Consider the following 18319-nt stretch of genomic DNA (forward strand, 5'->3'; position numbering starts at 1 on the left):
GCATATCCTATCTGGGTAATCCTGGGCAAGCCACTTATCTTAGTAGCCCTGGGAAACCTCTAAGTTTACAAGTTGCAAAGACTTGACTCTTAAGTTGCAAAGCAAGTGCCAGTCTAGGCCCCTCATTAAGAATTCCCAATAGCAATGTCCAATGAAAAGAAAAGAAAAGAAAACTTTAGAGAGTAAAAGAGTGAGACGGCCCGCCCATCCCAAAGCTACTGGCTTCTCTTTCCTTGATGCCAAGATGAATGAAAAAGAAAGAGGGAGAGAAAGGGACAGACAGAAAGGGAAAGGGAGACAGGATAAGAAGGGGAAAAGAATGCTTTCTCCCCCTCCCCCAATGTCTGAGTTTCTCTCTGTGTGTCTCTGTCTTTATCTTTTTCTGCCTATCTCAGTCTGTCTCTTTCCTTTTCAATCTCAATATCTTTCTTCTCTCTCTCTCTCTCTCTCTCTGTCTCTGTCTCTGTCTCTGTCTCTCTGTCTCTGTCTGTCTGTCTCTCTCCGTTTCTTTCTCTCTGTTTCTCCGTCTCTCCCTCCCCCCCCTCTCTCTTTCTCTCACTCTTTCTCTCTCTCTCTTCTCCTCCCTTTCTCTCCTTCTCTTTGTTTCTCTCTCTCTCTCTCTCTCTCTCTCTCTCTCTTTCTCTCTCTCTCCCGTTCCCTCCCTCCCCCCTCTTTCTTTCTCTCTCTGTGAATCTGTCTCTCTGTCTTCAGTCTGTCTCAGTTTCTCTGTCTGTTTCTCTCTCTTTCCCCCCTCCCACGCACATACATATGCATGCTCTCTGTGTCCTTTGTTTTCCCTTTTCTTTTCTCATCCCTTTCTTTCTCTTTTCTTCATTCCTCCCTCCCCCTTTCTATCTTCCTCTCTCTCCTCATTGGTCTTGGCTCTGCTCTGTTTAGCTAGTGGACCTGGCCTGAGTTGTCCATATAATTCCAGATTATTACTCTGTTGAATCTCTCCAGAAATATACTCTGCCACTTCCACCCCCAATCAAAGGAAAAATTCAACAGTGGAGATTCCAACTCTTTGCAAGGTATCTGAAAACAAATCATCAGAATCAGAGCTGGCAAAGGCTAGCCATGCCTTGATTGGAGGGAGTTGTCTGGCTAGCACTGGGGTGGGATTTGAGCAGTTTGTGGATATAGTTTTCAGCAACTGCACAATACAGAGGAGCTAGTGGGGCAGGGTGGAGGAAAAGGCAGCAGCACATGAGATGCTGAGGCAGGATGTAATTAGGGGCTATATCAGAACCTGTAATGAGTATCTCAGAATGAACAACAAAAGCCACAGCTTCACAGGGCTTGTCTCAAACTCTCAGGGGCCTGACTGGGCAGCAGTTGTGAAGCCTGAGCAGAGGTCATTGTACTCCCTGTGGGGTCAAGCAGATGCCACGTTTGGTGAGAAAGCCTGGGGACTCAGGTTGGCCTTGGGCCACGTCCCTCTAGCTGATTAGAGAAAGGAAAGAGTTTTGGATGCCAAGATTTAGTCTAGCTAATAGAGGTAAATGAATTTCCTTTCTCACCTTCCTCTCCTCCTCTTTTGGTTCTGTTTTATTGTTATTGAGAGCCCATGTACAGGTCATGGCTACAGAGATAGATTTGTAGTTAGGAAGATCTTCATTAATACCTTGCTTTGGGTCAGTCATTTCATTTCTCTGAGCCTCATTTTTCCATTTATAAAATGAAGATGATAATAACTGCAGAGTTATTTAAACTTTTAATAATTTTTTGTCTATTTAAATTTTTATAAAATATAACATTTTATTTATTTTTTTGGTGAAGAAAGCGAGGCACATTGTGATATAATAGAAGGAATGTTGGTTTAGGAGTTAGGAATATGTGAGTTCATTTCTAGGCTCAGACTCTTAACTGTATGACCATGAGTATGTTGGTTAAGTTCACTGTGCCTCAGTTTCCTTATCGGTTAAGAAGTAAGGATTGGACATAATCTATGTTCTTATGATTCTATGTATTCCTTAGTTTACTAGCCATGTGACCATTGGTAAGTCACTTCATTAATCTGGGTCTCAGTTTCCTCATCTTTAAAATGAGGGTGATAATAACTGTACCATATATGGCTGTTATGAAGCTGAAATGAAAAAAAAAGCACTTATAGCAACATAGCAATGCCTGTTATTATTGTTAATACCATTAGAAATTGGGCAGCAAAGGAGTTTTCTTTTTAAATGGATAGTATTTAATTTTCCAAATCCCTGAAACCTGACAGACTCATGATTGGAATGAGTTGTCCAAGTCCTTTTAAAACTGAAGTCCTCTTAAAATATAGCTCATTGCTCTTAGGTGGTGTCAGGCTTCTAAGAGGCGAGTACTTTCACTGGCTCCATTTCCTCACACCCACTCACTACCCAGCTTCTTAGAACCTCTCTTACTAATGACCCATATAGGTGAATAGCTGAGATGCTGCCCGCTCTGATTGCTGTGCCTAGGTTTTGAAAATACAGTTATCGCCCCTCTCCCTAAGCTCAGAAGCTTGGTATGGTGGAGAAGAATTCTCGGGTTGAAGCCAGAGGATCCAGATTCAAATCCCAGCTTGGTTGCTCATTATCTGCATGATTTTAGGTGGATGACAGCTTCTCTGGCTTTCTCTTTCCTCCTCTTTTATAAAAAAGGTGTTAGACTAGATGGCTGCTGAGGTCTAAAGTGCAAGAATGTCATCGGAATGGGAACATTTCCAAGGAGTAAAAACCTGATAGTCACTTTTCTTTTCACAAGGATGTGTCTTGTCACCAGTTACCAACTCTGCACATTTTAAACAGATTAACTGCCATCTTAACCCTCATTTGTGGGATGAGCAACAATTGTCTTGTGATGGACATTACCAAGACCTGGCCAGTCTGGAATGATCAGCAGCTCCCAGATGACAGGAGCATCATTAGAAACGTTATCAGTGTTGAGTATATTCGTGAATCACAGAGACTGCACCTGATCTTATAATCCCCCCAGGACCTGGATGCTGCAGATGTGTAGACCTCCCACACAATCACAACTGTCAGCCATAGCCGGGTAGGGAAGAAGGACCACCTGACCTGAGCTGTAGTCGGGGTGATGATAGGGAGAGCCCAGTAGGCTATAAAAAATGAATAGAGTAAGTCTCGTATATTGTTTGGTGGGTGTATTGTCACTGCTGGGTTCTGGTGACCTTGGGGTGCTGAGGTTTTTCAGAACAACGTGCCTCTTGGCTACTGGGAGGAAGAACATGTTTCCCAAGGAACACTGTTCCTACAGTTGTGGGTGACCTGTTTTTTCTTCCAATATGGTATGAATTCTGGATGTTTATTCCAGGTCAGGGGCCCACGGGGTCATTGTGTTCCTGCCTGTTCCTAGGATACTATTTTGAGTCCATGAAGACCTTTGAGTGCTCTTGGGGGTGGAGGCTTCTGAGGGCTGGTCTTTTCTTAGGGGAAATCGTCCTATAGTCAGTGATGGGGGAGGAACATGGAGTCACAGGCCCTGGTCCAAGGTACAGTGACACTTTACCATTACATACAACCAGAGGAGGTCAGGGTGTATATGTGGACATTGACGGTTGTGCACAGGGGGTTTGGAACTTTGGGGAAGAGCTAGCCATTGTGACAAATAGCCTGAAATAATTTAGACTTTTTGCCAGTTTTATCACAACCAGTTTCTATTATATTTTTGGCAGGTTTCACTGTTTCTCTGAGTTATTCCAAAGTGTCAGTGGCCAATCAATTTATTTACCCTGGTCTTTGGATGATAAACATTGTTTGTTCCCTCTCTTCCTTTCCCTTCCTTTGTTTATTGGCACCTTTTGTTAATTTTTTTTATTTGCATTTATATATCTCCTCCAACAAGGGGGAGGGGCTTCTTGGAGGAGGAGTATATCCCAAAGAACTGAGTGGCAGGGCAACCAGATAGGACACTACTGTTAATATTCTGCTCACTTTTGGCCTTAGTTTTCTTCTGAGATAAGTGATGTGTATTTTATCCTTTGTTCTTTGGAACTAAATTTCATTCAGTTATTCTGAAGTTCAGCTGTCTTTTACTGTTGTTTTCTTTTCACTTTATTGTTGTCAAACTCCCTATTTTTCCATATTTTTAGGGAAAATGACTATTCCTTGCTGCTAACCATAGAGGTCTTCTGCCACCCTTTTTTCCCTAGAGTGAATATGTATTTTTCTTTCCTCAGAAATTTTATGTTCTGGAGATCTCTAGGCCTTCATATGACTTTTTTTTATGTCCTAGCACAGAATCTTGAAGTACCATATGCAGAACCAGACTCTTAATTCTTTGGGGATTTTAAAAGAATGTAACACTCCATAATGCAAATCAATTCGACAGCCGTTTAATAAATGCATGCCATGTGCAAGGCAAGTGTGCTAGGTGATAAGGATACAAAGACAAAATGAAAAACAGTTTGTGAGATATGTCCAATGATTTCTCAAAGAAGAACGACAAGCTATGTGAAGAGCAACTATAGGAAGGATTGTTCTAATAATAAGATAAGACAAGATACTAATAATAAGAGAAATGCAAATCAGAATAGCTCTGGATTTTCATTTCACATCCATCACTTGACAAAGATGATAAAATATAGGAATAGTTAATGTTGGACGGGTTGTGGAAAAACAGGCACACTGATAAACTGTTGGTGGAACCATGAATTGATCCAGTTATTCTGGGAAACAATTTGAAATTACGAGAAGAAAGCAGTTAAATATTCCTATTCTTTGACCCAGAGAATCTACTGCTAGGCACACTACATGGAATTCAGTGATAGAAAGCAAGTCTCTTTCATCAGGATATACCTAACAGTATTTTTTGTAGTAGGAAGAAGCTGAAACAAAATTGGTGTCTATTGCTTGAGAAATGGATACATGATGAATTGAGGAATGGTTGTACATGAAAGCTGTGTACTGTATAAAGAATATAGATAAGCATGGAAAGATCTATATGAATGGATGCAAAATGAAGCAAGTAAAAACAGGCAAACCTACCACACAAAGACTATGACAATGAAAATGGATAGAATGATAATGATTATTGCAACAAAAACCTGAATGCAATGTAATTGTGATGCTAAAGTTTGGCCCTGAAGAAGAGAGCTTCTCTTCTTTGTAGAGGTTAAGGGTTTATAAATGTATAACTAAATGGCTTCCAAGCTTCATATATTTAGAGCTAGGAGAGAAAATCTGTCAAGATTGGGGTTGGGGAAAGAATCTGTTTTAGGAATGGACAATTGCATGTATCGTATGTAGATCATAGATTTAGGTCATGGATTTAGAACTGCAAGGTACCTCAGAGACCATCAGGTCTAAGTTATAAGGCTAGGAAGTTAGAATGAAATCAAGAAATAGTGAGTAGTCTATGTTAGTTAAAATATAGAATATAGGAAAGGAGACACTATGAAATAAGGAAGAAAATGTAGGTTAGATTCAGACTGTGAAGAGTGAATACCAAAATAAGGAGTTAGCATTTTGTCCTTTAGGGAATAAATTAAGTGACTTGGCCAGGGTCATGTTGCTAGTAAGTGTCTGAGGCCAGACTTGAACTCAGGAGGATAGTTTCCTCTCAGTCTCTTTTGTTGTTTTCAGTTATCCATCTCCCAACCTGTAAGAGTTGTCTGCCAGAGTTCTGTTCTGGGCCTCGTTCTCATTCTATGGTTTTTTCACTTGGTTCCTATGAATTTAAGTTTCATCTCCTTGTAGAAGACTCTCAGATCTCTATTTCTAGATCAGTCTCCAGGTCCACTTCAATAATTGCCTACAAGATGATGTCCCATTGGCACCTCAAACTCAACATAAATGAAATGTGTTCCATCTCTCTCCTCCTACCCAAACCCTCATCACCACCTCCACACTCTACCATTTTCCCAGGTGTAATATCAGAATCATCCTTGACTCTTTCCTCTCCCTTGTGCTCCATATCTAGGTGTAATTAAATATTGTCAATTTTATTTTCCTAAGATCTCATGTATCCACCCCCTTCTCTCCATACTCATGGCTATAGCCCTTGTTCACACCTTTATCACCTCTCAGAGTATTATCATAGTCTCCTTTGATTCCAATCATTCTCTTCTGTAATCCATCCATCCTCCACACACGTACCAAAACAGCAGCAGCTAGGATTCGTATAGTGCTACAGTCAGACTCCAGCCCACCTCTTCATCCTTGTTTCATACTATTCTTCTTCCCTTCCTCTTCATTCCCATCACACCAGAGAACTAGCTCTCTGAGTTCCACATCCTATTTCCCACATCAGTGCATCTGTATAAATCATTCTCCAACTCTACAATGCAATCTTCATCCTTGTTTCTTAGAATGCTTATTTCCTTCAAGGCTCAACTCAAATGACCTCCTCAACAAAATTTCCTTTCCCAGTAACTATCATGTAGAAGATGGATTGGAATGGGAAGAGACTTGAAGTGGGTAAACCAATTAGGAAGCTATTGCAATAGCCCAGGCAAGAGATTATGTGGGTCTCAATTGAGGTGGTAGCAAAGCTGAGGAAAGAGAAAGAAATACAGAAACAGTTTCTGTAATGAAGGAATTCATGTTTTAATGGGGGAGACAAGACACAGACAAATAGATACGTGAAAGTACATAAAGAGTAGATGGAAAATAACTTAAGAGAAGAAGCCTCTAACCGCTGACTCAGTCTCTAACCAAGAAAGAAAGACTTTCTGTAAGGGCATTTGAGCTGAATCCTGAAAGAAGTTAGGGATTCTGAAGGCAGATGGCAAGTTGTCCCATTCCACACATGGGACAGCCAGGGAGTGTCGTTTGTGAAGAATAGGAACCAGGTGATTATGGGAATCAGTCAGCTGAGGGTATGTAGAGGAGAGAAGAGGATAAGAAGGAGCTGAGTTGTGAAGAAATTTATGTGCCAAACAAAGGACTCTATATATGATTGTGGAAATAATAAGCAGCCGCTGGAGTTTATTGAGCGTGGAGTGATACCTCCGCTTCAGGAAAGTCACTTTGGCAGCTCTGTGGAGAATGGGTAGGAATGTGGGGAGACTTGAGGCAGATAGTCTAATTGAAAGGATATTGCAATAGTCTAGGTGAGAAAGGATGGGGTTATACAACCAAAGTGGTGGTTGTATGAGTGGTAAAAAAAGAAATGTATATGGGATATATTGTGGAATGGAAAGATGAATTGATTACTGATTGAATAGGTGTAATGAGTAAGAGTGAGGGGCGGAGGATGACACTGAAATTGAAACGTTTCTACCCTTGACAGTGAATAACAGGGAAGTTGGGAAGAAGGGAATGGTTTCGGGGAGAAAGATGAGTTCAATTTTCAATATATTGAATTTGACATGATTATGAGATATGCAATCTGAAATAAGTACTTGGTGATGGGAGATTGGGACTCAGGAAAAATACTAGGGCTCGAAACACATACATTTGGGAGTCATCAGAATGGAGAGGATAGTTAAATCCTAGGGGACTAGTGAGAAAGCATGTAGGGAGGAGAGAGGAGGGAAAAGGGCCCAGGACAAAGCTGTAATGTTAAGCAGCATGATGATCCAGGGAAAGAGACAGATGAAGAATCAAGACAGAAATTATAGCATACAAATCCAGAGAGGAGAGAATATTGAGGAGGAAAGGTAGTCTCCATTGTAAGTGCAGCTAAGTAGTCAAGAAGGAAGACAAAAAAAAAAAGCCATTAGATTTGGCTGTTAATGATGTCATAGATGTTTGGTAGGGGAGGGAGCAGGGGCTTCCTGTAGATTTTTTAATTGGCACTACCAACCTGGCAATCATATCACAATTGGAAGAAACTTCATAGGCCACTGAGTGCAACCAAGTTTCTGAACTACTACCCTCTGTATCCCCTGCAACCAGCAGTCTTCCTGTCTCAGCTCAGAGGGAGAATTCATCATCTTCTGAGTTTGGTTTTATTTTGTTTTTTGCCAAACCGGAACCAAAGACAACAAATCCAATCCTTTTTCTGCACAGCAGTCTTTGAAATACTTGAATACAACTGTCTGCCTTCCCCCAACCCAAGTTCTCCCTTCGCTAGGGGAAATTCCCCCAGCCCCTTACATCATGCTGGGGTTATTCCATGTGTCCAAATCTCTGTTCCCTAGTTAGACTCGAAGCAGCTGAAGGCAGGCCCAGCTTTCGTCTCCTGCTGAATTTGCGGGCCGGAGGATGCCCGGTGGAGTTTATGGGTCAGAGTTCATTCCAGATTAAGCCTTCTCGGCTTGTGAGGAGTCATGTGCCCGCTCCCTATGAGCTGCCTTTGGTTCTTGGCCCAGACAGGGCCTGTCAGTGCCTGAGGCTGAAAAGACAGACAGATGGGCAGATGGACAGAGTGACGCCAACAGGTGCTCTTTCACATGCCTCCAAGGGGATTTCCAGTTAGGTTCCTAGTACTGTAGACGGCTTATGGGAATCTGACTCAGGGCTGGCCAGTTCTGCGCTTCACTCTAGGCTAATCTAGACTACATGACCCCATGCCTTGTTGTTCTTTCATAATAAAAGCAGCTTCTGTCTGTAATCAGCTTTTTCTCTCTCCAACCCTATTTTTTAAAGATAAATTAGTATTAATATCCTTTGTTTTTCCATTATCTAGATTCCTAAATCCTTCCTTCTTTTCTCCCTCCCTCCCTTCCTTCCTCCCTCCCTTCCTCCTTCTCTTCCTCCCTCCCTTCTTTCTCTCCTTCCCTCCCTCCTTCTCTCTTTCCCTCTCTCCCTCCTTCTTTCCCTCCCTCCCTCCCTTCCTTCCTCCCTTCTTTCCTTCCTTCCTTCCTTCCATCTGCCTTCCTCTTTAAGGTTTAACTTGGGTGTCTCCTCCTCCAATAAGCTTTTATTTATCCTCTCCCTGGAATTTGTCCCCAAACTAAAAGTAATCTTTCTTTCCTCAAATTTTCCTAGTTCACTTTGAACCTCTCCTTCATTCCAAATCACACCCTACCTTGAATTACTTTATTTTCAAATTCTTTTCTCACCAGTTTGTTTGCAAATTTCATGAGGACAGAGACGCTAACATTTTCAGTTTAATAGTCTCAACTTGTACATGGTGGTTGCCTAATAAGTGTTTGTTGAATGGAATTGAATTGGGTCTTCTACTTCCTGTGTTCTCTTGTGGTGGGTACTGCTTTTCTATTTATTTACTTTGTTATTTTCTGGTGGTCCCCCAGCCCTGCTCTATGGAGTTCTGTCTTTGCCTCATCTTTTATGATTGTGTCCCTAAACTACCCTTCTGTTCTAACCTGGAACTCTTGGTTCTCCGCAGAATGTGCAGCTGATTGTCCATCTGCCCTGGCTTTTGTCTGCCCTCTAGTGACTGTTTGCAGCATTTGGACCAGATTTAATCCATAGTCTCTCAGATTGGAGAATGATTTACTAATTTAGAGCTGAAAAGAACCTTCAGAATCCAATCCCTCATTTTGACTGAGGATAAAAAAAGGGACCTACAACCAGCAGGTGGTGAAATCTGGGAACTTATTCATGTGACTTTAGTTGAGTCACTTTACCCCTCTGGGTCTCAATTTCCTAAATCTATAAAATGAAATTAGCCTTCTAGATGAACTCTAAGTTCCTTTAAATACTTATTGACTGACTAAATTTGGCTGTTGGAGCAGTGACCTAAGATAATCACCACCTTCCCCACTTTGTCCTATCCCATTCATTGCTTACTTCTCTAATTTGCATTTTATGACAGACATGAGTATTACTGATTTTATTTTTGCTTTTTTTCTCCCTCAATAGTATTTTATTTTTCCAAATATATGTAAAGATAGTTTTCAACATTAATTTTTGTAAGATTTTGAGTTTCCAAATTTTCTCCTTCCCTCCTTTACTTTCTCCCTCCCCAAAACAGCAATATACGTTATACATATACAATAATTTTAAACATATTTCCATATTAGTCATATTGTGCAAGAAAAATCAGAACAAAAGGGGAAAAAACATGAGAAAGAAAAAGCAAACAACAATAATAAAAAATTAAACTACTATGCTTTGATCCACATTCAACCTCCATAGTTCTCTCTCTGAATGTGGAATGGCATTTTTCATCCCAAGTCTATTGGAATTGTCTTGGCTTACTGTATTGCTGAGAAGAGCTAAGTCTTTCATAGTTGATCATCACACAATCTTATTACTGTTTTTTCATTCTGTTCATTTCACTCAGCATCATTTCATGTAAGTTTTTCCAGGATTTTCTGAAATCAGTCTGTTTATCATTTCTTATAGAATAGTAACATTCCATAACATTCATATATCATAACTTATTCAGCCATCCCCCAAATGAAAGAGCTGCTACAAACATTTTTGCACATGTGAGTCCTTTTCCCTTTTTAATAATTTTTTGGGCTACAGATCCAATAGTGACACTGCTGGATCAAAGAGTGACTACCAATATTATTATCCTCATTTTTACAGTTGAGAAAATTGAAGCTCAGTGATTTTTTTACTTTCCCTTGGACACACTAGTTTATGTGTGTCTGAATACAGTTTTTAGATTTCCATAATCTTAGAATCTATGGAGTTAGATAAAATCTAAGGTTCAGAAGGCAATTTAGGATTTGCCAAGTTGAGGTACCTGTGACCACTTCCTCTTCAATCCCACTAATCTAAAGTTAAAGGGGGAAGGGGGCGGTCATCTTTATAAAGCAGTTACCTGGCTTTAATCCTAATGTTAGAAACACAAGGTTCTTTATGGAATTGTCATTCTGCCATATAAAAACCTAGAGTGACTCCCTTTTACCTCTAAAATAGAGGCTTTGGGTTTGAGGTATAAAACCCTTCCTGGTTTTGCTTCAGCAAAGTTCAAAGCACATTATTTCCCCTCTTACCAAAATAATCTGCTTGCTTTTTCCTGAATGGGGGCACTGACTTAACAACCTCTGTGCCCAACCTTCTCCCCATTCTTCCCCTTCTCCTTCATCTTTCTTTAAGGCTCAACTCAAGTGCTATCTCCTGTTGAAAAGTCTTGGCTGCTCTTCTAGATTGTTAATGCTGTCTCTTTTTTTCTCATGTTACCCCTCCCCATGCCCTCTACCAAGAGAACATGTTTCTTTTTTTAAATAATAGCTTTTTAATTTTCAAAATATATGCAAAGATAATTTTCAACATTCACCCCTGAAAAACCTTGTGATCCAAATTTTTCTCCCTCCCTTCTCCCCACCCCTGCATTAGCAAGTAATCCTAGTAATTCTTCTATATATATTTACACAAGAAAAATCAGATCAAAAAGGGAAAAAATGAGAAAGGAAAAAAACCAAGCAAACAATGACAAAAAAAGTGAAAATACTAAGTTGTGATCTACATTCAGTCCCCACCATCCTCTTTTTTGGATGCAGATATCCATGCATTTCTCTTCATCACAAGTCCATTGGAATTGTCCTGAATTACCTCACTGTTAAAAACATCCAAGTCCATCAGAGTTGATCATCATATAGTCTTGCTGTTGCTGTATACAGTGTTCTCTTGGGAGAACATAAGATTTTTGAGGGTAGAAATTGTTTCTTTTTCCCATCTCCATTGTCTAGTAAAGGGCTGACTACATGGTAGAACCTGCTGATTGATTGCTTTATGGTCTTATTTGCTGCCATGCTGTATTTCCCTTCCCCTTCAAGAATGTAAGCTCTTTGAGGCAGGGACTGGTTCTTAGTTTTTTTTTTTTTTTTTTTTTTTTGGCGGGGGTGGGAGTGGGTAGGTGGGGGGGTGGGTAGATGTATTTGCATAACCAGCATGTAATAGGTGCTTAATGATATTTGCTGATTTGTATTGATTACAATTCTCAACCAACATTGGCAGAATTCAAGCTGGAATGAGGAAAAATCAATGTGGGGACTTCAGAGCTTTAAAGTGAGAATAGAGGGATTTGGGGATACTTTGTAGAAGGGGGCCAAATTTCTTGTTAACGCTTTTCTTCAGTTGCCCCAGTTATTTTGTTTATTGCTAAGTTGTTTCAGTTGTGATTCTTCAGAGCCTCATTTGGGGTTTTTTTTTTTGCATAGATGCTGGAATGGTTTGTCAGTTCATTTTACAGATGAAAAAACTGGAGCAAACAGGGTGACGTGACTTGCCCAGGGTCACACAACTAGGAAGTCTAGGGCTAAATCTGAGTTTAGGAATAAGAGTCTTTCTGATTCCAAGCCCAGTGCGCTGTCCACTGTACCACCTCTCTGCTCTTGTTCCAGTCAGGACTCAGACATTTTTTTAAGTGAAATTTCAGTATGGTTAGAAGTCTAACTTGGGGCTTCCAAGTATCTCACCTATTCTTTTTGTTTCAAAAACCCAATCTTCTCTCTAAAAAGCTATTCTGACCATTCTAGCCCTCACTGACTTTTCTTTGAGCTCTCTTATGTGATAATAGCCAGGTAATAAAAGATAAAGAAAATTCTCATTTGACCCTCACAACCACCCTGTATTTATCATTCCCCTGATTTTGCCTATGAATAAAGTAGATCTGAGATTTGAACCCTGATCTTCCTTACTGCAGATCTAGCATTCTGTCTTCTATGTCAATCTGTTACTCTAGTAAAAAACTACAATACACAGTCCAACAATTATATGACGTTTTATATTGGTTATTGTGTGTGTGTGTGTGTGTGTGTGTGTGTGTGTGTGTGTGTGTGTGTGAGAGAGAGAGAGAGAGAGAGAGAGAGAGAGAGAGAGAGAGAGAGAGAGAGAGAGAGAGAGAGAATATCATGGAATGCCAGAGTTCTAAGGGACCTTAGAGGTTAGCTGGTTCATCTCCTTGATTTTATACAGTGGGGAAACTGATGGCCCAAGAAGCTTAGTGACTTGTCATAAATGGTACCAGAATACACTTTGAACCTGGCCTCTTAACTCCCCATCAGATGCTTTTTCCATTAGGTCTCATAACCTTTCCAACTGGGGTAGGTTTGTGTGTGCTGTGCTTCTGTATTCATGATGCCATTGGACCCATGGTAGGTCATTAGTAAATTCTTGTTGTCTAGCTAGTAAATGACAAGGGCTTTTGGAGAAGCAGAGGCATTCTGGGTGTGTCAGGCTCATGGAGGTGATGGTTAGTGCTCAGGGCAGGCAGGGCATGAATTCTCACTGCTGTGAGGGCACTTTTCCTTTCTGTTGATGCATTTATATTCCATGTGCAAAATCCTCCCAATTCTTTGGTTTCCTCCACTGGCTAGGCTCTGTTCTTTGGCTCTAGTCAAAACTGACTTAACATTTTGAGGGGTGCCATGGGGTGCTGAAGCAGATCTGAGTATCTTTTAATGAGATATTAACCTACTTTCTGTCTCTTTTTCTCCCTCTTTTCTTTTCCTCTCCCTCCTCCTTTCCCCGTCCCCCCTTTCTTCCCTAGGGGGGCTTTCTCAGTTGTACGACGCTGTGTCAAACTTTGCACTGGACATGAGTATGCAGCTAAGATCATCAATACCAAGAAGCTCTCTGCAAGAGGTAGGGCTTCGGGGGGAAACACTGGCCCCCATTGGGGGCTGGAGGAAGGAGGACCTGGAATCACTGGGGGAGGGAGTGTCAAAAGGCTGATGGAAAAAGCACCAGGATTCTGTGGGGGAGGGGGCATCAAAGGGTTAGGGACATATAAATAATATAGAATTCAAATGACTCAATTTCTGCTTAGGATTGAACTTGACCTTGGAAGAGAAGGTGAAGATGTATAGATACATTGATTGAGTTTGAAACCTTGATCCTTTGGATACTAGGATATCTTGTCCTTCATATGGGGTGGGGATGGCTGAGGAAGTATGTGAACTATTTTCCTAATAATTTCTCTATAGCTAGTGAGTAAAAGTTATTCATGGGTTAGAATACCATAAGATCAGTCAAAAGATAAACAGAAGGGTTCAGAAGTTGTACTAGGAATAGGTTTTTATCTAAGTTTACTCAGAGGAGACATCCTCACCCATCTGATTCACTCATTCAGTTAATCAGCAAGCATTTATTAAGCTCCTACAATGTATCAGCCTTCAACAAGCTTTCATTTTAATTGGGGAATACCTCGTTATAGTAGCCAGGAAAGGCCTTAACCTGGAATCTCTGTACTTATTTTAAAAAAATAATTATATTTCAGCAGAACTTACTTCCTTTTTAATCTCATGCACTTTATGCATTTAAATATGTTGTGAGAAAAGGTCTATAGGTTTCACTAGACTGTTTAGCAGGTTCATGATACATACAATAGGATGAGAACTGTCAATCTAGGCAATCACAGGGGTAGTGAACTTAGCAAGGGGACATAGATTGTTATCTTTCTAGTAACCATTTATTTGTTTATTCACTGAGCAAGAACAAAAGGTAGGAAGTGGAACATGGTGGTATGAGTGAGCAGTAAGTGCATGGTGGCTGAGCAGGCAGCAAGATGCTTCTGCTGGTTAGGTCCAAATGTTCTAGAGCATGACTGGAGGAATTGTAAATTGTAAATTCTGGAGATAGTTGGATATGGTGGGGTAGGTGAGTTTTCACTAATTCACTCACTAATCGACAGTGAGTCCCAAAATTGAATGGATCAACTGATGAGGAAGCATGGTGTCATTCTTCTGAATGTTTGTTAAGAATTGATACCTTAGCATCCTGAGACTGCTTCTAGTCAATTCTTTATTCTATAGAATGTTCCCTTCATTAAGGATTATTCATACCCCTGCATATTATTCCCACACTCTCTACTTTGGGCTAGACAAAGGGTTTCCAGATAAGGCCTTAGGTTGGCCAAATTCTCTTCCTTATTTACCAAGAGTTACAAATTTTTGGTAGGGATGGAGTTTGGATCAAAGGGTTAGAATAAGGTTTTGAGATGAGCAGGGATTCTGGTTAATTTCCTGTGATTTTCCTTATTAGTGTTCTGTAGGTTGCTTGCTTTTTGGCCCCTGGATCACAAATACCACCTTCAGGGTCCAGGCAGTCTATGGGTCAGTTGAAGCTCTGATAGAAAACCATTCTGTGGGAGCCCTCGTCTGCTGCTGAGTGACTCTGTGGAGAGAAAAACAGAGATAAAGAGAGACAGAGAGAGACCCTCCCCCCTCCTCCCCACAGACCATGGGGCTGTGGGTAGGGACAGGCTCTAGAAGTTTCAGTCTTGCCCCTGTCCCATATTAGCTATGTGGCCCTGGCCAAGTCATCTTTCCCCAAGCCAGTTCTCTGAGAAATTTTGGAAAGGGTCAGTCTCCATTGGTGGCAGTTTTCGTACCTGAAGTCTTTTTTACTTTTTTGCTGATGACCTTGTAATGAGGCAGCGTCAGACACAACGGATCCTGGGACAGAGAAGATTGTCTCTGACTTCATCAAAGTGCTTTGTGGGCCTGCCGTGTGGGGTCATACACAGTGCTCAGGGGGCTTCATCTAAGTTCACTGAGCTTTATCGGAGTCTACTTTGGTCCCTGGAAGGGGCGGACATAATTAGCACCAGCACCCAAATGTGAGCTCATCCGGGAGGATTTAATTTTGGAACCCGAGAGCTCCCATAAATACGATGTCCCAGTTGCTTCAGTTTAGAGTGTGGTACTGTTTCCCTCGGTGAATGGGGAGGGAAGGGCTCCCAGAGAACCAGGCTGAGACAGGGAGGCACGGACTTGAATGCAGATTGCTTGGGAGAGGATCTTGGGCAAGGACCTGGTACTTTGTTTCCAGTGCTCCAAGGGGCTGTGACAGGAACTACCTCCCCTTCTCCCCCAGGATATGCCAGTTTTCTTCTTGCATGCTCAAGGCATGAATGCTCTAGCAGATTCCAGGTGATCTGCAGCGCTGCAGCCACAGAGAATTTGAACTCACCTTTGGCAAAATATGGGATTATTGAATTACTCATTACTCAGATGAAGGGACATCCGAGGTCCTAAAATCCAGCCTTTTTATCTTACAAATGAGAGGCAGTGTGACATAGCGGATTGTGTGCTGGATGGAGGCTAAATCCTCCCAACTAGTCACCTTCCTCAGTTCCCTCAGTGACTTTGGGCACTTGGTCATTTCAATTCAGTTCTTCTTTCAGCTTCCTTACCTGTAAAACGAGGGAGTTCGACCTGATGGTCTCTGATGTTTTAACCTGCCTCTGAGGTCTGCAGCTCCTAACCTACAATGACACGACCCATTGCAGGATTTCTTGTGGCTGTCATTTTTGGCTGTACTCTTGACCGAAGGAATCAATTTACCAGCCTTGTCTCTGTGCCCCATTTTAACATAGGCTAGTGTAGTGAAGCTGGAGTGGATAGAGCACTAAGCCTTGAGTCAGGAAGATCTGAGTTCGAATCTGACTTCAGACCCTTACTAGTTGGGTGACCCTGGGCAAGGCACTTGACCCTTAGCTTAAAAAGGCCAAAGATCTCCCATTGCATCCAGGGCCATCTCCAGTCCTCCTGATATATATCTGGCCATGGAATCATGGCTCCAGAGAGAAAGGGGGCAGGGGACCTTGCCCAGCCTCCCTCACTAAAACCCAACTGACTTGCATGTCATGGTATCTCCTCCCTGATGTCATGAGCTCTCTGAGAACAAAGGACAGACAACAGCAACCTCTCTCTGCCTTAATGCACTGGAGAAGGAAATGACAAACCACGTCAGTGTCTTTGCAAAGAAGAGCCTGTAGGGAGCCGTGAGGAGTTGGACATGACCGAGCACTAACAGTAGAGCTGGGCTGCCATTTTCTCATCAAATATGATTGTAGAATATATCCTTGCGCCTCTTATGATCTTGGGCGAGGCCCATCTAAAGGAAAGCTTTTAGTTCAGTTCGATTCAGCAATTATTTATTAAGTGCCTCTGTTGTGTAAGAGGGGCCTCAGCTGGCGGAACTGTGAAGACAAAGAAATGCTCTTGCTGACCTCAAGGGTCTTGCATTCTACTGGGGGATGCAGGATATGAACAGAAAGGTACGTGTAAGAGGATTTTCAGAGAGGGAGAATACTGACAACTAGCAGGGTCGGGGAAAGCTTCCCAAGAAGGGAGCACCTGGGCTGATCCTTGAAGGAAGCTGGGGTTGTGAGGAGGTGAAAGTGATGAAGGAGTGAATTCCAGGTTTGGGAGACAGCCTGAGCAAAGGCTTGGAGGTGGGGAATTGAATATCAAGTAATGTGAAATGGAGTCTGGAAAAGGGTCTGTGGAAGGTTGGTCTTGGTGAAGAGCAGTGCCGCCTGCAACAGAGGAGATGCTCATAGGAGAGCGCATCAGCGAGGAATGATAAGACAAGATGGCAACCTTCCTCCTCCTTTCCTATAGACTTTTGTCTAATATGTCGCCAGTTTGGGGGTAATTCCCTGGAACTGTCCCAGAGAGGCTGGAAGCTGGATTACCTGTAGCCTCCTCTTTCTGGCTTTTACCTGGACTTTTGGGTTTCTTCAGGAATGGAAAAAGGAAAAAAAATATTTTGATTCAGTCAGCAACTGGGTGTTTTTCTTTTCCAGGAAGATAAGCTCAGATGTGACAGGTTTTTCATTTTCTCCCTGAGGTTCTGCTTAATTAGGTCTTGAACAGAGCAGGGGAGGGAAGGGAGTTTTATTGCTAAGAGCTGTCAGGAGAGCAAAACCATTTCAGATTGGGGCCTGATTTGATGGGAGGGGTGGGGGGGGCTTCAGCTAATTTCAGCAAGTGGAGGGGGGTGTCAGTATATATTTAACAACTGGCTCACCAAAAATGCAGGATGACACACTTTTAATTTTATTCTGCCTTCTTAACATTTTGTCTGTCACTTTCTTACAGCTAAGACAATCAACAAAATGACAAACCAAGCCCTAGGTTTCCAAAGTGTGAAGGGCCTTAATTAAACGGTTGGCTTATCTGAGCCCATCTGAGCAGGCACTAGCACACCCCTGTTGGTGGTAACCTGTCCAGACAGTTGGAGAATTTCTTAGGTAGAGTTTTTGTCTGGTGTAACTTCAGGAGCCACTACAGATTATTGTGAAATCGCATCTTGCTTGGGTTTAGGTTTAAAAGTCAGTATGTAACCTTTGAAATTTCCCCCCAAACACCTGTATACTACAGTACAGCATCTTCAAACAGGTGTAGCTAGAAAAGGAGCAGGATCTTTTTAAGAAAAGGAAATCTGTATCAGAGAGCAGATGGATTAGAGGTGGTTACTATGGAAACAATTAAATAAAAATGTTATTTTTCACTACCCCCAGCTAAGCTGTATGTCAGGAGAGAGACGCTTTGAACCAGACTCTAAAAGAAGAAAACAAAGATAGGTAAAGATTTTAGTTGCCAGAAAAACTGATAATTAGAGGAAAACTATTCTTGAAAGGGCTGCACACATAAGGGTGATTATATTAGAGACTGACTGCATACTGGTTTCTTCTTTCTGCTTTGCCATGAGGCAAGAGAGGATACAAGAAGACAAAGGAAGTCCGGCAGGGCTTTCTGGTGACCGGGAGCTCTAGGAAGGTCAGCCAGGGCCGT

The 18319-nt window shown here is 41.7% G+C and overlaps 1 protein-coding gene across 17 annotated transcripts in view; it reads left to right on the top strand.

The window, feature by feature from the left end:
* CAMK2B (calcium/calmodulin dependent protein kinase II beta) overlaps positions 1-18319 on the top strand; it is a 287804-nt gene that overhangs the window by 69609 nt on the left and 199876 nt on the right. For all 17 annotated transcript variants that reach the window (XM_051976448.1, XM_051976450.1, XM_051976449.1 and 14 more), the window contains exon 2: positions 13285-13379. In XM_051976448.1, coding sequence (XP_051832408.1) covers positions 13285-13379 — 95 coding nt within the window. The remainder of the gene's footprint in view (positions 1-13284; positions 13380-18319) is intronic.

The sequence above is a fragment of the Antechinus flavipes genome, chromosome 2, assembly GCF_016432865.1.
Source record: "Antechinus flavipes isolate AdamAnt ecotype Samford, QLD, Australia chromosome 2, AdamAnt_v2, whole genome shotgun sequence".
Classification (NCBI taxonomy): domain Eukaryota; kingdom Metazoa; phylum Chordata; class Mammalia; order Dasyuromorphia; family Dasyuridae; genus Antechinus; species Antechinus flavipes.